General features: G+C 44.4%; 1 protein-coding gene across 2 annotated transcripts in view; it reads left to right on the forward strand.

Moving 5' to 3' along the window:
* Positions 1–21414, forward strand: part of SCUBE3 (signal peptide, CUB domain and EGF like domain containing 3) — a 50658-nt gene that overhangs the window by 8533 nt on the left and 20711 nt on the right. For both annotated transcript variants that reach the window (XM_027876758.1, XM_027876759.1), the window contains exons 2-4: positions 17370–17492; positions 17742–17867; positions 20648–20782. In XM_027876758.1, coding sequence (XP_027732559.1) covers positions 17370–17492; positions 17742–17867; positions 20648–20782 — 384 coding nt within the window. The remainder of the gene's footprint in view (positions 1–17369; positions 17493–17741; positions 17868–20647; positions 20783–21414) is intronic.

The raw sequence follows: 21414 nt of genomic DNA on the forward strand, positions 1-21414 counted from the left end.
ACACACACACACACACACACACACACACACACACACACACACACACACATGCATACACACATACACATACACACACACACACAGAATATCTAGATATTCACCACTTTTGATGGCACATTGCAATTTAGTTCATTTCAATTCAGTACAATGCAAATCAATTCCTAGGATAATGTGAACCTCTGCAGATAAGGACTATAACCATTGGTAAAATAGTTAATAATGCTTCCCCTGCCTACCACACAGACTTTTAGTAGTAATGATGACATATTTCTGTGGAGTTTTAAGGTTTACAAAGCAATTTCCTTACAACGCTGTTGAGGTAAGTAGTGTGACAATTACTATCACCATTTTCCTGATGAGGAAAGTGAGACCCGGGGCCAGGAGAGTGACTTCCCACACAGTTCAAGCAGAAGTCGAATCTCTGTTTTCCTTTTCATTCAATGTTCTTCCCACTACACTATGATTGAAACCTATCAGGTGTTACAAATAGATAGATTGATTATTATATAATGCTTTCTAGATCTATTAACATGTCAAATGTGGAAGGACCTTTTGTTTTCTTGGAAGGAAAACTATCTCCCCTGTGTGGAGGGAAAGGAGGCCTAGCGATGGGGGTAATCACTAGGGAAAAACCTTTGTGACGGGGCTGCCATCTCTGAAATTCTCCTTTCCTCCTACCCTAGTCTTCCCCCACTCTCGACCCCTACTCCTGTCCTACGTCTGGGGCAGTCCTTCAAGCAGTACCCTTCAATCTCATGGACCCACAACTATCCTGGGAATGTAGTCTAAGGATAATGGTTTGGAAATCGGTTCCTTTCATCCATTTCATACTAGATTAGGTCACTCTCATTGCCCCGTTTTCCTGGGAGGGAGGTGGGTGGGTTTGCATATAGAGTCAGGGCAGATGCATGTGAACACGAGAGCATCTGTACGTTCAAAGACTTCTAATATCCTGAAAAGGGCTTGGGTTGATGGGTCTCGGCTTACAGTGAATTTAAATGAATTACAGAACCACGAAATCTTGGATTTGGACAGGAACTCAGTGGTCATCTAGTCGGATGCCCTCTGCAAAATGCCCAGCAAGTAGTCACCTAGCCTTTGCCTTAGGATCTCCAGTGAGGGAGACCCATCATCATGCAAGGTGGCCTGCTTCACTCTGGGGTCCCTCTGCTTGTCAGGGGGACTCTTCCTTATACCAAGACCCGTTTTAACTCTTGACAACTTGCCCACTGCTCCTAATTCTGCCTCTTTGCCCGAGTAGAACAAATCCAGCACCTCTTTCATGTGGCACCCGTTCAGGCAGTTACTTATGGGGGGGCATGGATTTGGAGCTGGAAAGGACCTCAGGGCCACCTAATCCAGCCCCCTCATTTTACAGGTGAGGGAACTGAGGGACAGGGAGGTTCAGTGACTTGCCCAAGGTCACACAAGTGGCAAGCATCAGGGGTGGGATTTGGACTCCCATTCTCTGACTCCAGAGTCTGTACTCTTACTCCAAAGACAGCTTACCTTACTTATCCAGGCTAAACATCTCTAGTTCCTTTAACCATTTTTCATCCAGCAGGAACTCAAGACCCTTCACAATCCTGGTTGCCCTCATCTGGAAACTCCTCGGTTTATGAATGTCTTCCCTAAAACATGACACCCAGAACTGAACACAACAGTCCGCACATGGTCTGACTGGGCTTTTGGTTTTCTACTTTGATGTTATTTTCCTATGGGGAAGCAGCATAGGGAATGGGCATAATTCTGACTGAGGAAAAGGGAATTGGCTCCTTTGTGAGGTCCCACACTCACTAGAGGGGTTCAGGCAGGGGCTGGATACTCACCTGTCATGGGTACTGTGAAGAGGATGCTTGAGTTAGCACCTCAGGTCCCTTATAACTCTTTCAGTTCAGGACTTCTCTCTCTCTCTCTCTTTTTTTTTTGTGAGGCAATTGGGGTTAAGTGACTTGTCCAGGGTCACACAGCTAGTAAGTGTCAAGTGTCTGGTCTGAGACGGGATTTGAACTCAAGTCCTTCTGATTCAAGGGCCGGTGCTCTATCCACTGCGCCACCTAGCTGCCCCATCTCTTTCTCTCTCTCTCTCTCTCTCTCTCTCTCTCTCTCTCTCTCTCTCTCTCTCTTTTTTTAAAGGATTTCTCTTTTAGTTCTTGACTCACACACAGGATAATTTTTCTCTCTACCTCTTCTGGGCCTCTGATTTTGGTAGCCCTTAAATGGGAATAATTTTCTTAAATTTTTCCTTCCCCTAAAGCGGCTGCAAAGACACAAATATGAATGAATGAATCAATGAGTTAAAATATATATACATACATATATATATATATAAAGCATTTATTCTGTGCCAGGCACTGTGCTAAGCATTGAAGATATAGACACAAGCAAAACAATCTCTAACCTCAAGGAGTTGGCATTCTAGGGGAAGATCACATATAGAGGGGAGCAGTGGGCAGAGAAGAATGTTTTAAAGAGGAAAGTCAGAAAGAATAGTGATTGGAGTCATAGGACAATTCATTGACGTGTCCTTCTGGGGAATGGTGGTCTTGATTGGTTACTCTTCTCAGTAATGAGAAAAGTATGGAGAAGAGCTAACTTTTGAGCAGTTGAATGCCACAGATATCTCATCTTACCCCCTTTCATGCAGCATTATTTAGTGAGAACCTTCTAGTCCACTCAACAATCATTTATTAAGTGCTTTGTGCATGCAAAGTACTGTGAAAAGACCAAAAAGAGAGAGAAAAATATCTGCCCTCCATAAACTTATATTCTGTTGGGGAGATATGTAGGTAAATAAGCATAATACAAGGTAGGGAACTAAGGGGGCAAAAGAGAAAGGGACCAGTCGAAGTGTTTTAAGAATGTTTGAGGAAGTACTCTGGGTCTGGTCCCTGGGATCATAAAGAAGTAGAAAGATCTGTCTGTCCTTAAGGAGCTGGTCGGGCAGACAAGACAAACACACATAAGTTCACAATTTAAGACAACAATATGAGAGAAGACGTATGGCAGTCAGTCACGAAATAGAAGTCAAGTCAAGTAAGCCCTATAGGAGTTCTGAAAAGGGGGAAGCCACTGATGGCCAGAATGTTTTGGCAAGGCTTTATGGAGGGGAAAGGACTTGAGTCAAGTCTGGAGAGACAGCATGATGTATCTGAGAGTTAGAATACCTGGGTTTGAAGGGCCTGAATCCTGGCTGTGACATTTAGGCGACCCTAAGGAGGTCTTTAAGCCTTAGTTTACAATAAGGTAATGTTGCATTTTCTGTTGTTAAGTCGTTTTCTGTCATATCCGACTCTTCCTAACCCCATTTGGGGTTTTCTTGGCAAAAATACTGGAGTGGTTGCCATTTCCTTCTCTAGCTCATTTTACAGATGAGGAAACTGAGGCAAACAAGGTTAATTGTTGTGACCCAGGGTCACACAACTAGTAAGTGTCTGAGGCTGGATTTGAACTCAGGTCATCCCCAACTCCGGGCCTGGTGGTCTATCCACTGCACCATGCGGCTGCCCCAACATTGCGTTTTCTACTTCACAGAATTGTTGTGAAGAAAGTGCTTTGTAAACCTAACTTTGCCAATGTAAATATTAATTGTTATTGAAGGATGAGGAAGCTGTAGGATGGTGCAAGGAGAGGGGGAAGAGATTGCCACTGACAGAGGAATGGATGTGTGGGACGTGACTGGTGTACAGACAGATAGGCACTTAATAACCGATTGTTGACTGGCTGAGGTGAGTAGGCTGGCCTGACCGGAGCAGAGGATTCTTATGCTAGAGTAGGAAAAGGTAATGAGACATAAAAGGCAGACGACTGTTCTGACCCACTCGGTCATTACCTCAAGAACGTCTAAGTCCCCAACTTTGGCCCAGCCTCAGAAGACGTAGGGGTGGGCTCCACCTAGGGGTGTCTGCCTTACCTGCAGCCTGTATTCCTTCCTTTAGCCATGGACAGGGATGAATCCTCCAATACTTATTCCACATTGGTTAAGCAGGCAAAATTGTGAGATTAATGAAAGATTTTGGTGCTTCTCCACCTCCCTTTTCTGCCATCTTCTCCCCTTTTGTATTACCCACCCTACGCCAGCTCCAGGCTCATGCTGCCCTGCACAACCCACTATAGGGCTTCACTCAGGCCAGTGTTCCCCAGGCAGCACCTTATGCCTGAATGTCAACAAAACTTACCTGCCCTGTGCCCCACTGCCTCCTTGGAAAACTCTTTAATTAAGGAACTCATCAAAATGTCACTTCTTTCAAGAGGCCTTTCCTGATTCCCCCCTCTGTCCCCTTATTACTTTATATTTATTTTTATTCATTATTATTATATTTATATTTATTTGTGTAGATCCTATATTTACATATCTGTGAATAGGTTCTATCTCCCCAGTAGGAAGTAAACTCCTTGAAGTCAAGAATCAGCTCTCTTTTGAATTTTTACCCATATTTCTCAGCACAGTATCTAAAGCATTTGTTGTTGTTGTTCAGTTGTTTCAGTCATGTCAGACTCTTTGTGACCCCATTTGGGATTTTCTTGGCAATGATACTGGAGTGGTTTGTCATTTCCTTCTCCAGTTCATTTGACAGATGAGTAACTGAGGCAAACAGGGTTAAGTGACTTGCCCAGGGTCACACAGCTAGTAAGAGTCTGAGGCCATATTTGAACTCAGAAAGATAAAGTCTTCTTGACTCCAGGGCCAATGCTCTTATCTACTGTTCCATGTCACACCTAAAGCACAGCAGGTCCATAATAAATGATCATTGATTGATAAACTGATTCACGCTGTAGTGGTAGTGGGTAAGAAAGGCTTAAGAATGTGTTAACCCTCTCAGAAGCACCTGCACTTGAATTTACTCCTGGTGATAATGGGCCTTAACTCAAATGACTGGTCCGAGGAGAGTTCAGGCATGTGGCCTCCTGGTGGTACAGATATGTTTTTGGCAAGGGATCCTTCATCGTCCCCAAATTCTCATCACGAAGGTGGAGTCTACTAGGTTGGGCAGTAAAGAATGCAGAAGAGAAGTTCTCACAAGGCCCGGCTGGTGGACTAGCTACTATGTTCTACCAATTGGAGCGGGATCCAGGAATGTGCTTTGGGCATTGTTAGAATTCCCCACATCATAACTGGATAAAATTAAATAAATAAATCCAGCAATTATCCAACAGCAGTAAGAAGGCACCAGCTCCTCGGATATAATAGAAGCCCAGTCAGCGAAAGTAGGCCTGTGAATGGCATTGGTCCTCCCTGGGCTCCCCTCACTTAACGCCTTTTCTCCATTTAACAAGTTCTGTTACTGCTTGTTCACTAGCCCTGCTGGGTACAAAGGAGGATCAAAGAGGATTGTAAGAGGGGCTGCTAAGTGGCACAGTGGATAGAGCATTGGCCCTGGAGTCAGGAGGACCTGAGTTCAAATCCAGCCTCAGACATTTAACACTTACTAGCTGTGTGACCCTGGGCAAGTCACTTAACTCCGACTGCATCACAAAAAAAAAAAAAAAAAGAGGATTGGAAGATGCTGTATCTACCCTCCAGACTCCTAGAATGTGGTTGGGGATAGAACAATGGAGGCAACATCTTGTAGTGAGTGGAATGAGCACTGGATTTGAGGTCCAGAAGACCTGAGTTCTGGGGTTAGGCCTGCCACTCACTGGCCTTGTAACCTTGGCCAAGTCATTCTGAGCCTCAGTTTTCACATCTGCAAAGAGAAGTATTGTTCTAAAGATGATCACCAACGGAGGTTCCTTTCAGCTCTAAAATACTACAAAGTAATGATTGTTTTTTACAGACAATGAGAACAAAGTTCAGTTGCTGTTGTTCAGTCATGACTGACTCTTTGGGACCCCACTTGGGGTTTTCTTGGCAAAGATACTGGAGTGCTTTGCCATTTTCTTCTCCAGATCATTTTACAGCTGAGGAAACTGAGGCAAGCAGGGTTAAGTGTCTGAGGCCAGAGTTGAACTCATAAAGAGAAGTCTTCCTGACTCCAGGCCGGGCGCTCTATCCACTGTGCAACCTAGCTGCCGATGAGAACAAAACAGTGATGTAACAACGCATGACAGCATGTAGTGAGTGGCACAGTGAGCGCTGCAAAGAAAGCTATATAGGAGGTCAGAGAAGGGGGAGATCAGCAGGGAAAATACTGGTAAATGGGCACAGCACTTTAAGAACACTTTCTCCACACTTTCTTAAGTCTAGACAATCAATAAAATGATAAATCAAGTCCTAATCTCTGAGGTGTAAATACTCACACTGAAATTTTAACATGGGGGGGGGGCAGTTAGGTGGCTCAGTGGATAGAGCACAGGCCCTGGAGTCAGGAGGACCTGAGTTCAAATCCTGTCTCAGACACATAACACTCACTAGCCGTGTGACTCTGAGCAAGTCACTTAACCCCAACTGCCTCACCAAGAGAAAAAGAAAAAGAATTGGCTGATATTTTAACATGGGCTCTCGAGAGCCAGTACAAGCTGGCTGCAGGTTGGGGTGATCCAGTGAGGTCACTCCCCTGCTCAGTATGCTCCAGGGGCTCCTCATCGCCCCAAGAATCGAATGTACATTCTTCTGTTTGGCATTTAAAGTCCCTCACCACCTGGTTCCAGCTTACCTTTCTAGACTTTTATCATGCACTACTCCTTTTTATACTCCCTATGTTCTAGTCAGCTAGATGGCGAAGTGGATAGAGTACCAGACCTGGAGTCAGGAAGACCTGAGTTCAAATCCAGCCTCAGATACTCACTAGCTGTGTGACCCTGGGCAAGTCACTTAACCCTGTTTGCCTCAGTTTCTTCATCTGTAAAATGAGCTGGAGAAGGAAATGGCAAACCATTCCAGTGTCTTTGCCAAGAAAACCCAAAATGGGGTCATGAAAAGTTGGATGACAACAACAGATTTCAGACAAGATGGGAGAGGAAAGCACTGCCATATTAGATATTTTTGGCAGGTTGGCACTTTGTGACATCCTTTGAATCACACTGAATAGGCAATTGTCTATTCCATTTATGCCTAGGACAAGCCCCGGGAAGGATAAAACAGATTATTCATCTCCTCACAGTGCAGGGGTACTGCGCTGTGCTGTGCTGGGTGAATGTTCTTCACTCTAATCATAGTTACTGACCAGAAGCAAAAGCTGTGCCGATTGTGGCTGTATCAGGGAAAAATATGTGGGAGTCCAAATGCCGCTGGGTGGCTAGATGGCGGTGAGCTCAAGTCCAGCCTCAAACACTTACTAGCTGTGTGACCCTGGGCAAATCACTTCACCCTGCTTGCCTCAGTTTCCTCATCTGTAAAATGAGCTGGAGAAGGAAATGGCAAACCGCTCCAATATCTTTGCCAAGAAGACCCCAATTGGGGTCACAAAGAGTCAGATACAACTGAAACAAGTGAACAACAAAAATCAAATGCCTTGCCCAGCCTGGCACTGAGATTCCAATAATTTCTCTTACTTCCCCCCTGTGCTGTCTTCTCCCCCACTGTGGTACAGTTGCCAACCTGTCCTGCCACAGTGAGGCCAAGTAAGAGGTAAAGGTTTCAAGTGCAGCAAGAGGAATTCGTTGGACATTCAGAAGAATTTCTGGGTCCTAAGAAGCATTAATTATGGTGCTGGAGGAGACTTTTGAGAATCCCCCAGACAGTAAAGGGATCAAATCGGTCAACACTTAAAGAAATTGATTCAGGCTGTTTACTAGAAGGTCAAATAATGAAGCTGAAGCTTAAATACTCTGGCCACATAATAAGAAGACAGGACTCACTGGAAAAGACCCTGATGCTGGGAAAGATTGAAGAAAAAGAAAAGGGGACGGCAGAGGATGAGCTGGATAGGTAGTGTCATGGAAACCACAAACATGAACTTGGACAGACTTTGAGAGATAGTGGACAATAGAAGGGCCGAGGGTACTATGGTTCACGGGGTCACAAAGAGTTGGACATGACAAAGTGACTGAATAACAAGAGACATGATATCTTGGGACATATTACCAAGCATCTGAAGACTGAAGGGGAAAGACAGTGACTTGACTGGGTTAGGCTAGGGATTATCTTGCTTGGAGGTAGGAGGATGACTGAGATGACCTCTTGAGATTCCTGTGAGCCTGAGGCCTTGCAGAGTGCTAAGGATTCAGAAAAGCCACCCATTCCATGATTTCTTTGTAGATGGAAAGACCTAATGCTAGAACAGAAGCCCATTGAATAGAGCAGTTTCTTCTCTATTCATTCTAGGGCAGAGGTGGGGAACCTGCAGCCCCAAGACTGCGTGTGGCCTTCTAGGTCCTTGGATCCTTGCAGTCTTTTGACTGAGTCCAGATTTTACAGAACAAATCCTTTAATTGAGGGATTTGTTCTGTGAAGTTTAGATTCAATCAAAGGGCCGCACTGAGGACCTAGAGGCCACATATGGCCTGGAGGCCGCAGGCTCCCCACCCCTGTTCTAGGGCTTTCCTAGAATGGTTTTGCAATTTCCAATTGCCCAATTTTGGGTCCCAGAGAGGAAGTGAAACTTTGCTGGAAATGGATCACAGGATACATGCAGAGCTAAGTCAGAGTGATAAGGAGACAGAGTATGAGGCCAAGGGTCCAATGGAAACCACTTGGCCTCTAGTCCCTTGGCCACAGCACTAAGGAAAATCCTCTGGGTATAGGTAGTTTTCCAGCTACTCCCTCTGGATTAAGGAGCAAGGGACTCTTTAAACCTTAAAGTTACCACTCCCTCCAAACCAAGGGGCTTTTATTGCCACTAACTTCTTTATTTCCTATTTCCTGGAAAGTCTTGCCACCTCCTCTCAGCCTTTCCAAATCTGATCCATTTTTCAAGGCTCAACTTAAACCCAACCACCACAGTTGATCAGTCAGTCACCAAGCAATAAGTACCTACTATGTGCTACGGGCTTGTGATACAAAGACAAAAATAAAACAATCCTCGAACTTGAGGAATTTCCAATCTATCAGGGAGACGACATGTATACATATAAATATACACAAATATACACAAAATACATCCAAATATGTATACACAGTACATATAAAATATATACAGTGTATGTACAAGTACATAAAAATATATACAAATTTTTAGGGGGTAAGAAGGAAGCACCATCAGCTGAGGAATCAGGAAAAGCCTCATGTAAGAGGTAGTACTTGAGCTTTGAAGGAAACTAGGGGTTCTAAGAGGTGAAGGTGGGAGGGAGCATTCTAGGCATAGAAGATGATGTCATGTGTAAGGAACAGAAAGAAGGTCAGTTGGACTGGAACTTTATTGTTGTTCAGTGGTATCTGACTCTTCGTGACTCCATTTGGGATTTTCTTGGGAAAGATACTAGAGTAGTTTGCCATTTCCTTCTCTAGCTCATTTTACAGATGAGGAAACTAAGGCAAATGGGGTAAATGACTTGCCCAGGGTCACACAGCTAATCAGTGTTTGAGGCCATGTTTGAATTCAAGAAGATGAGTGTTCCTGACTGCAGGCCTGGCACTCTGTGCACTGTGCCACCCAGCTGCCCCATCTGAAATCTAAGGGGGTGTTCTTTCTAGAAGACCTCTGTGAAAATACACATGTGTTAAGGATGGGGTGGATGGTTAGCCAGTCAGATTAGTTTAAGAGGCTCCCCAGTTGTTATGTAAAGAAGTAGGGAGCAGGACTCTGAAGAGTTGGGGGTGAATGAAATGGGGGTGGGGATGAAGAGTGGGATGACTTAGTGTTGACTGAGGAAAGGGAAATATTCAGACCAAGGGCTATTGCTCAAGAAGAACAGACCTGGCTGGGATAGCAGCATGAGAACACCAAATGCCTTCTATAGGCCACCAGACTTTCATCATTTTTGCCTAGAGACAGTTCTGCTCTTTCCTGTCATGCTAGGGGCTGCCTTTAAAGGGGAGGCAGTGAGTCAGAAGTAGGGAATCATCAGATATAGAATAAGACTGCTGAGAAGGGCGATGAAGCTTAAATATGTTCACCCTGGGGGTCATTAGTGAAAGCCCCAAACTCATGGATACTCAAGGTGATAAAGAAAGCTGGGCATAAGGTAAGGTGGGCAGACTTTATTGAGTCCTTCCTCCCGGACTACCCAATACCTTAGAATGAATGGCTGGGATAAAAAGACCTCCAGGAGGGGAGAGCAGGATGTTCTATTGCCTCTAGAAGTGGCAAGGGTGGAGTTTAACCTCTCTTGCTTTATGGACCCTGTTGGATGTATGGCAAAGCTTATGGACCACTTCTCAGAATGTTTTTAAAATGCATAAAATCCAATACATAAGATTACAAAAGAAATCAATTATACTGAAATATGGTAATAAAGAAAGGAAGGAAGGAAGAAAGAAAGAAAGGAAAAAAGAAGGAAGGAAGGAAGATGTGAGGGAGGGAGGTGAGGGAGGAAGGAAGGAAAAGAAAGAGAGAAAGAAAGAAAGATCATAAGTTAAGAACTCCTCTCAGAATTAAATACAAATCCTCTATTTAACAAGTAAAACCTTTATAGCCTGGATCCAGCCTACTTTTTCAGACTTAACATATATTACTGCCTTTCATATACACTAAGTTCCAGCCAACCTGGTCTTCTTGCTGTTCCAAAACACAAAATATCTTTTCCACATGCCTTTACACGTGCTATCTGTCCCCCATGCCTGGAATACGCAGCTCCTCATCCTCACTTCTCAGAAATTCTAACTTCCCTCAAAGCTCAGTTTAAGCACCATCTCCTGTATAGAGCCTTTCGTGATCTTCCTAGCTACAAGTGCCTCCCCCCATAAAAATTACCTTATGTTTATTTCTTACATATTGTATATGTTTATATGTATATATGTGTGTGTGTGTATACACATACATACATATTTATATGTGTGTATATATATTATTTCCCCTGATAAAATATAAACTCTTTGAAGGCAGGGATTCTCTCATTTTTGTCTTTGTAGCTCCAGCACCTAGCTCAATATTTGGCACAGAATAGATGTTTCATAAATGTTTGCTGATTGATTGATGGGAGGATAAGGACACCCACTTGATGGAGTGTTTAGGAGATCCCTGGGCCTAGATGTTTTTCAGCCTCAGCTATAATACAAGGCAGGGCTTCTTCCTAGAGAGCCTGGCTGACTGAATGTCAAGTATATTTTAAAGAAGGAACCCACAAAATGCCACCCCCAGGAGCTCTTTCCCTTACTTAGGCAAATGATTTATTTACATTATGGAGCTTGAGCTGAGGGATGGAAATCAGATTGGGAAAAACCACAGAAACTCTGAAGTTGTTGCTTCCAGCTTGCTTGGTGGTTCTTAGAGCCTTTTGGAGACAGATTAGGATGCCTTCCCTTCCCACTATCCCCCACAACACCCCCCCCCCCAAAGCCAATGAGTTTAACATGGTCTTCCCTCCCTTTTATCTTGCTTACTTTTTCTGGACCAACTATATAGCTTTAGTACTCAGGGTGGGGTGGGGGTGGATGGTTACTGAAGAGGGAGATATAGAGGGGATTCCCAGAGAGGGAAATTTGGTCCTGACCACCCAAACTGGGAGAGTCTGGACAAGAGGGTGGGAATACCATCCTTTGCCTCTAAGATCTGAGATCAGTGGTCCCACAACTAAAAGCAGAGTGTTCTGAAGCAAGTGGGGACAGAAGTAGTATGATTAATTTCAAGAGACATTGACTGAGTATCTACTACCAGTACAAGCCCTGGTGATGAGAACAGGTGGGAATACAAAGATTAATCCCATGAATAAGACACAATTCTTACATTCAGGAAGCTCACAGGAAGCTCATGGTCTAGTGCAGATGGAGTGGGGGTAAGGGGTAGAGACATAAGGCAATGTATACAAATAAATATAATAGAAAGAAGAGTGTGAAAATGTTTGAGAAGCACAAAGTATACCTCTGGCTGTGGGATAAGGGACAGTTCCATAGAGGGAGAAACATTTTGGCTGTGCCTTGAAGGATAAGTAGGTAGTATGGTATAGAAGAGAAAGCACTGAATCTCAAGCCTGAAGACCTGGGATGCTTTTTCTTGCTGTCTCTGTGACTCCTGAGTAAGTCACTCCAACTCTTACACTCCAGTTTCTTCATCTGTAAAATGAGGATATTTGATCTCTAAGGTCCCTTTCTAGCTCTAATGTTCTGTGAATCTATGATCCTCTGATTTCAACTAGGAAAGATATATGAAGGGGGTAGGAGGGCATTCCAGGTACACAGAACACTGTGAACAAAAGCATGAAGAAAGGAAATTACCAAACATGTGCAGAGACTGTTAAGTGGTCAGGTTTGATTGGAGCATAGGGAGATAGAATCCAGATCATGAAGGGCTATATATATGGTGCAAAAAGAGTCTGGAATGGGGAGCTGCTGAAAGCTTTTGAATGATAAGTACACTGAACATGCTTAATAGTATGAAGGTCAAGCTAGGGAAAAGCAAGGTGGGAAGAAGGTGTAGAAGAGAAAAGGGGGGTGGTTGAACCTGGGATGCTAACTGTGTGACCTTGGGCAAACATTTCATCTCTGAACCTCAGTTTATCTGTTAAGCAAGGAGGTCAGACAAACTAATCTCTAAGTTTCCTTTGAGAATTTGGGGGCTCTGCTGTGTTTTTCAGAACAAGGAAGACACTCTGCTCTCTTTGTTGCTGCTCTTTCTCCCAACCTTGGATGGAAATGAGATCTTCAGGGTTGTAGCAGAGGCTGCCTCTGAATCAGAAAAAGGGAGACCAGTCAGTGTGTGTTGAGCATCCATGTGAGCAGAGCCCCACGTCAGAAAGAGTGGCATCAGGGGTTGACTTGCAAACAGGCTGAAAAGGCAGCTGCTTGTATAGTGTGATCTGAGGGACACTGAGACAACCCAGCTCAAAACTATCTCCCTAGTGGTGCTACAGTGCTGCCTCTTATCTCTCCTCTTATCTCACTTGGAATTCCCACTATGGGGTTAAACAAAAACAGAGCCACTTACTATGTCCTAGGTGGGACCTTTCTCTCTCTAAGGTGGTACTAGGACCAGGCATCCCAGAATTCTAAGGAAGGTATGAAATTGCCACAACCCACCCACCATAAGTTAAATTCAATTCAATAAATATTTGAGTGCTTACTGTGTCCAAAGAGTAGTACTTGTTGCTGGGAGAGATAAAGAATTTAGATGAGACATGGCCCTTAGTGCCATGGAACTCACAGTCTAGTAAGGAGATAAGACACAAGGACATTCAACTATAATGTCGAATATTAAATGATAAGTGCATTTGTTGTTGTTGCTGTTCAATCTTGTCTGACTCTTCATGACCCCATTTGGGGTTTTCTTGGCAAAGATACTGGAGTGGTTTGCCATTTCCTTCTCCAGCTCAATTTACAGATGAGGAAACTGAGACAAACAGGGTTAAGGGACTTGCCCAGGGTCACACAGCTAGTTAGTGTGAGAGGTAGGATTTGTATTCATGAAAACGAGTCTTCCTGATTCCAAGCCCGATGCTCTATCCCTGATAAGTGCCTGATAAGTGCATTAGAAAGGTGGGAAAACAAAGTACATATCCAAGGGGGGAGGTCCAAAGTGGCAGTTTTTTAGAGGTGGAGATAGGAAAGATTTTAAGGAGGACACATAAGAATTTGAGATACGTAGTGTGAGGCCTGGAGTGTTTGAGTGCTGGGACAAGTTTCTTCAAGAGCCAAAGATGAACTTTGCCCTATTTCTAGTTTTGCTAAGGACCAATGAAGAATGATATGGGGGGCAACCAATATAGTGAGTTTGGCAAAACCAAGATACCATGAGATGACTTAACATCTACAAAGCAGAGTGTTCTGAAGCAAGTAGGGACAGAAGTAGCATGATTCATTTCAAGAGACATTGACTGATATATTATATATATTACAAATAAGTACAAATGAGAATATTGTCAATTGAATCCATGAATGCTGAGGTAACACAGAGAAAAAGAGTAATAACAGCCCCAGTGTAGGTGGGGTTAATCTGGGAAGACTTCTTAAAAGAAATGAGTTTTGGAAGTACCTACCATGTGCCAGGCGCTGTGCTAAGCACTTTTTACAAATATCATTTCATTTGAGTCTCACCACAACCCTGCAAGGTGGATGCTATTATTATCCCCATTTTACAGCTGAGGCAACTGAGGCAAAAGAGTTTAAGTGACTTGCCAAGGATTACACAGCTAGTAATTGTCTGAGGCCCCATTTGAACTCAGGTCTTTCTTGACTCCAGATCCAGCTTTCTTTCTGCTGTGCCACTAGCTGCTTCTAAGTAGGCATAGTTTTCAGCCAAACTCTGAAGAAAGAGCAGGATGGGAAGGTTGGAGAAATGAGACATTTCAGGATGGGGAATACTGTAAAGGCTCTTTAAAAAAAAAAAAGTGGTATGCCAGGGGCAGGGGAGATGGTGAGGGTAGGATACAGCACATTCAGTCAAAAATGCAAGTATTTTAGTGGAAAACCCGAGTTCAAATCCTGACTCAAACACTTACTAGCTCTGTCTCCCTGTCCTTTCTGAGTTCCAGTTTCCTCATTGGTAAAATAAAGGTGATGAATCTGAAGGCTTCTAAGGTCTCTTCCAGCTTTAAGTCTATTCTGCTAGGAAGCAGAATCCATGGAGGGAGTTCATTAGAAAAGGGATCCATGAAATGTTGAGGGTGGGACTATTAGCTCACAGATTAATAATAGCTGACATTTATTTAGTACTGTAAGGTTTCCAAAGTTACATCAATACATTTTATCTATTGATCCTCACAACAATCCTATGGGGTAGGAAATGTAGGTTTTATCCCCACCTTTGTTATTGTTGTTGAGTCATTTCAGTCATGTCTGAATCTTTGTGACCCCATCTGGGGTTTTCTTGGCAAAGACACTAGAGTGGTTTGCCATTTTCTTCTTCAGTCCATTTGGCAGATGAGGAAACTAAGGCAAACAGGGTGAAGTGACTTTCCCAGGGTCACACAGCTAGTAAGTGTCTGAGGCCAGATTTTAATTTAGAAAGATGAGTCTTCCTAACTCAAGACCCAGAAGTCTATCCACTGCACCACCTGGTTGCCCTATTCCCAACTTACAGATGAGGAGACAGGCTCAAAAAAGTGAAACCCAGAGTTGCCAAGCTTGTAAAAGGCAAAAACAGGATTAAAACCCAGGTCTTCTGACTCAAAACCCAATTCTCTTTTCTATACCATCCCCTGTGACATAGTCCTAACCACTGGTCCTAGTGGAACATAAGCCCATGCTAAAGACAGAAAAAATTTATAAGAGAGTTTTCCACTCTCTCTGCTTCTGCTATTTGGAATAATCAATTCAATTTAACCAGCATCTATTAAATGTATACTGTGTTTACAAAGCACGGTGCTAGTCTTGTTTCCCATTCTCATCAGTTTTTCTCCCATCCTGAGTTGGGATAGGGGCTCCCCAAGTTGAAACAGCAAACTTAATAAATGTTCACTGCGACTGAAGACAGACTGCCATCACTATGGTGCTGAGATAGGAGTGGGGGAAAGAAGCAGACAGATAGGCAGATCTCAGCTCCTGGAGCCATTCATTGAGCCAGTAAGTGGCTAAACGAAGAGATGGGAAACCCGAAGCCTCGAGGTCACACGTGGCCTTCTAGGTCCTTGGGTGTGGTCTTTTGACTGAGTCCAAGTTTTACAGAACAAACCCTTTTATTAAGGGTGAAGAGGGCTGCAGGTTCCCCACCCCTGGAGAGTTGGGATGAAAGTCATAGGGGAAGAGGAAGCAAAGGAAAAGCTGGTGTGGGGCAGGGTATTTGACATCCCTTCCCCACACCACCTGCTTTCCTTTTCCTGCCCTGGGACTCCATGCTCTCCAGCTCCCACTTGTACTCACAAGTTTGTCCCTTCACCTAACTGGGATCTTGCAGTAATGAAGAAGAGGATGGTTGAGCTGTTTCAGACACATTCTCACTGGTGCTGTTCTTTAGGGGATTATCACAGTCTGGTCTCTTAACTGAGAGCTTTATAAACTTTTGATGAGATTGGAATATTCCCTCCATTATGGTGTTTTTCTTCTGTGGACTGTTCTAGGAAGCTATAAACCAATTCTTTCTATAAAGTAAAGAGGTAAAGTATAAGAAGGAAGATAAGCTTTTATTAAGCAACTACTATATACCAGATACTGTGCCAAATGCTTTACAAATACCTCACTTTAAAAGTAAAATCAAAGCAAACTTTACAAGTATAAAGTAAAAATAGCACCTTTTTCTGGACACTATGATCAACACCTCCCTTCCCTTTATACTTATCACAGTATCCTCTTTCTTAAATAAGTTTTCCTAGTAAATTATAATTTTCTAGTTTCTGTTTTATTCAAGAAGGTAAAACGCTATTGGAAATAGAATGTAGGAACTGAGATCAGCAAGACGTGGGTTGAAATCCTGCCTCTGATGCTTGATTGGTTGATTAATGCTTACTGGCAGTGTTAAGTCCCTTGTCCTCTCTGAACAATATGTACCTCACTAAGATGAAAAGATATCGCTATACTTATATCTGGATACAGATTTGCTTTTGCCTCTGGAGATCCCAAATGCATGAAATCTCAGATCATTGACACAGATAACATATTTCACATTGATTACCTTTGAGGTTGGTTACACCTGGTGACATCTAAGAAAGCCATTTAATCTAGTCCTTAAATTATTTTGCAGGTTGGGGTCTTTGTGGGAAGGGCTCTTATAAGTAATGCCAACAGTACAGGGCCTCAGTCCCAGGGGGGGAGCTCTTGCCAGACCCTTTGCCTCATCCACATCTGGTTCTAGATCTTTGAATCTCTTCTTTCAGGGCCTTGTGGACCTCCAGCAATCTTAGCGTTAGGATAAAGATGGGCTGGGCTAGGGCTGGGTGCTTGGACGAACTGATAACCCAAGAGGAACAGGAGCTGCCTGTAGCATGGGACGTAGGGCAGCTATAGGGGGCTGGAATTGGCGAGGATAGTCAGCTCCTGTCAATCAGCCTAAGAGCATTCTGTTACTCTATTAATGACACTCATTCCATTTTCAAACTTCTTGCTTTCTCCTTCATTCTTCCTGTTAAAACCTTCTCTCAGGAAAAGATACAGTAAATTCATTCCTACTAAGATGTTGATAGCTCACTGTTTTCCACACTAGAGGTATTTGCTTTTTAACCAAGGATCAAGATAAAGCAAAGAAACAAATATCTAACTGAAATTCTAGACATCTGGGAATAATGAAATCGGTGCTTTTGGGTAGGGAGAACTTCCTGGGCCCCTAAAATCACTCTGTTTTCTAGATTTATCCCAAGTCTGACACTAGGTGGGAAGCAAGTACATATGGGTGAGTGAATGGCCTCTGAAGTGTCCACTGCTTATGTTCTGAAGATGAGAGGACCACACCTGTACTGAGGAAACTCCTCTGGGGGGGGATGATGGCAGAGATCCCACTTGACCTTCATCTTCTCTCTCCTAATAGATGTGGATGAATGTGTGGAAGGCACCGACAACTGCCACATTGATGCCATTTGCCAGAACACTCCCCGTTCCTATAAGTGCATCTGCAAATCTGGCTATAGTGGAGATGGCAAACACTGCAAAGGTGAGGCTGGGGAGAGGAAGCACCTGGAAAAGGAGAGGAGAGAGCCAGCCAATAGCACCATGGGAAATCATGCATAGTCCTTAACTTGGAGGGGAAAGACCTGCCATCCTCTAGTCTTGAGAACGTCTGTCCTCAGATTCTAGATCTTGTGCAAGGAAAGAAGGAACCCAGGAAGATTTGGGTGTTTGGTGGTGGAATCGCTGGGACAGGTAGGGCCTGATCATTGTCTTAGCCTTTCTTCTCCCTCAGATGTGGATGAGTGTGAGCGGGACGACAATGCCGGTTGTGTACATGAGTGTGTTAACATCCCTGGTAACTACCGATGCACCTGCTATGATGGCTTCCACCTGGCACACGATGGACATAACTGTCTGGGTGAGCAGGGGAACTGTAGGGGAGGAGGGACGGAGATCACCAGTATTTCTCAGTCAAGGAGTGGGGCAGTAAAAATTCTCCTTTCTGCAGGGCTACTTGCCATGACTAATACCTCTACCTAAGAGCCTGGAGTGCCTGACTTCTGAGACAAGTGAGAAGGGGTTATTCTCTAATGTGGAACAGCCCCTAAGGATGAATTCATCCTGCACACGGATAGAAAAAATTTCAGGAGCACTGATGGACAATACCCTAAATTTAGGCACCTTGAGGTAGATCTAGGAGTGGAGAATCACATGCCACTTTCACTCAGTCTGTGTCAAAGAACACAATCAGTGGGAGAACCATCTTCAAGGAAGTCCACACAAATAACACAGAGAGAGAGAGAGAGAAAGAGAGAGAGGTTCTTCCCTCTCCTCATTTCTATGGCTCCCCAGTCTTTTCTGGTTGCCTGCCTCTATATGAGGTGAGGAGGTCTGATGGAGAAGAGAGTAAGAGGACTGGACAGCCTTTGGCCTTGGGCTGTTCCTGGAGTCCCAGTACTTGGAGTTCAGCAATGAGGAAGCCCCTGAGGACCCAGAACTTCAGATCTTAGTCTTTGTACATCTAGGATGTTTGATAGGGAAATTCCTATGGGAATGGAAAGGCAGAATAAGGAAGTGGTCTCTGCCCAGATTCTCCTCCGGTGTAAAAACCAAGGAATGGAGTAGAAAAGCATTTGGGATGGAATCCAGGAGTCCTTCCCAATAATAACTAACATTTATATGGGGCTCTATGGTTTACATAGCAATTTACATATGTCATGTCAGTTGATCCCCACAACAACCATTTGAAGTAAATGCTATTATTATTCCCATTTTACAGATAAAGATGCTAAGGCTAAGTGATTTGTTCAGAGTCACACAATTAATAAGTATCTGAGGCAGGATGTGAATTCAAGTCTTCTCAAACTTCATGTCCAACACTCTATCCAATGCACCAACTACCTACTCCTAATTTACTGCTAGTCCCAGGGCCAAGGAGAGAGGGGAAATTAGGAGCCACACTCCATGAAGGGAGAGGTAAAAGGGATGATCTGACCCCAAAACATTCAACCAAGCTCTGTCTCACTCAACCTCCAACCTTTCCAAATTGACTATTTCCTTGCCATCATTAGCTAAGGAAAGCCTTCTCACTCTGGGACTCAAAAGGCACAAACCAAAGCTCCTCAGCCTTAGTTCCACTCTATCCCCTTATATTCATCTTGTGCCTTCATGCCTTCCCTTTCATAACACTACCTCAGTCACCTAACCCTAGACCCCAGTCTGCCTAAGGCTCATACCCTGGTCTACTCTTTCATTACGAAGATGCCTCCTGCTCTTTTGTTACAGAGTTCCTGGCATTCTGATTTGGGCAACTGGTCGGTGGGACCAGTTGCTAAAAGCAACACAAGTCAGATAGGAAAGCTGCCTTAAGGGCTGGCCATCTGGGGCTCCTGAGTTCCTTCCCTGTAGGTGATGTCGAGACTAAGAACTAAGGGGATCTAGGTCAGCCTCCTCTGCCAGTGCCTGCAGCAGGGATGGTCTAGGCTGCTAGGGGTCAGCAGAGGGGAAGGGGAGGCATCCGGGACTCCTCAGAGGAACTGCCTTTTCCCCTTGGGTCCGGCTGAACAAAGAGGGACTCGTGATGCTGTTTGGAACTGCATTGGCAAGCAGGATTTGGGAGATGCACTATACGGTCTGAAAAGATTTGAAAGAGCCCAGGAGCTGGATGGCTGTTGGCAATCAAGGAAGCTTGACCCAGACGTGTGAGGGGTGTAAATTTGGGGTGAGAACCTCTCTGCCCTCTCTCAGTCCCCCAGAGCCAAGGGTGTGGCCTGGCTGTTCACTATCTTCCTCCATCTCTCCCTCCCAGACTGCTAAACTTTGTTTTGTTAAACCAAAATAGGAGAGGCTGGGGAGTGTGGCAGTAAGCCCAGGCTGGGGGCGGTGGGAGGGGGGGTGGAATGGTGAGAAGGGGAAGAGAGAAGGAGAGAGTATCGGGGCGTCTGCCCTGTCCAGAGAAATGGTCACTGCCCTACAGAGAGCCTGGGACTTGGTCTGCTCTGATTTCACAGCCATAAGACCCTTGCTAAATTCATTTCCATTTTTTTTTCTTTTTTTTGCTTTCCTTTAGCAGCATCATAACCTATTCTCCATCTCCTGAGATTCCCCATTTCACTAACTCCTCTTCCAGCTTATTCTTCTAGGTCTGGGCAGATCGGTATTACGTACCACCTATGTGGAACCTATCAGGAGACTCCCTCTCCCCACTTTCATGACCCTGAGCTTTGCCCTTCTTCTGGTTTATATTTCCATGCTAAGCAGAGTAGGCAATGGTGTGTGCCGAACTGGGGTTGGGGGAGGGGGTGGAGACTTGCTCCATTTACTAAGGACGACACGTTATGGTGTAGTGGGACAGATATTAGATGTGGAGTCTTTGACTTGTGGTTCTGCTGCTTGACGTCGTCTTGTCTGTCACCCAGGACACTGAACTCCTCTGGGCCTCATTTTCTTCCCCTGTAAAATGAAGAGGCTGGACTAAGTGCTCACTAAAGCCCCTTCCAGACCTTTCTCCTGTGATTCTCTCTTCCCAGGGCCCCCACCTCAGGGCTGGGGGGGGAAGACAGGGAGGAGGTGGGGAGGGACCATCAAGCTGTCATATCCTTCCACTTTCAGGGACTACTTATTTACCCTACCTCACTTCCCCAGGTAGTAGCTGGTCCCCAAAGCTTCTTTAATCATTTTTTTTTTTTTGATCCGCAGACCTAGATGAGTGTGCTGAGGGCAATGGGGGCTGTCAGCAGAGCTGTATCAACATGATGGGCAGTTATGAGTGCCTCTGTCGAGACGGCTTCTTCCTCAGTGACAACCAGCACACCTGTATCCAGAGGCCAGAAGGTCAGTGTCTAGAGTGTCAGAGAGTGACCATTTCCTTTCCCCACCCTCCCCAAGCCCTTATTTCTATTACCTGCAGACCCTTCTCATTCTCCACCACCTCAGCCATGTGACTCTACTCTCCTATATCCCCTTCACTATGCCCAAGGGTTCCATGAGGCCTTAGTTCCACACAGGGTCACTGTAGGTTACAGGAGAAGGCAGCCCCATAGGAGTCAGTGTAGAATTGATGTTAGAGAAGGGTTATGCAAGTGTATGTTCAGTGTGATCTCAGACTGGTAGTATAGGACTAGAAACTGGTATGGAGTAAGGGTAAGGGTTAGTGTAATAAAAATAATAACAATAACAATAACTAACATTTATGTAGTGCATCTGTGCCAGGCACTGTGCTAAGTGCTTTCAAATTATTATTTCATTTGATCTTTACAACAATCCTGGGAGGTAGGTGTTATTATTATCCCCATTTTACAGATGTGAAAACTGAGACAGAGATAAAATCGCTTGCCCAGAGTAAGTGTCTGCAGCTGCATTTGAACTCAGGTCTTCCTGACACCAGGCCCAGAGCTCTGTTCACTGGGGCACTTGGCTCCTTAGCTATGTAGAGTTAGGTATAAGCTCAATGTGGTTATAGGACT

The sequence above is a fragment of the Vombatus ursinus genome, unplaced genomic scaffold, assembly GCF_900497805.2.
Source record: "Vombatus ursinus unplaced genomic scaffold, bare-nosed wombat genome assembly UNPS02014811.1, whole genome shotgun sequence".
NCBI lineage: Eukaryota > Metazoa > Chordata > Mammalia > Diprotodontia > Vombatidae > Vombatus > Vombatus ursinus.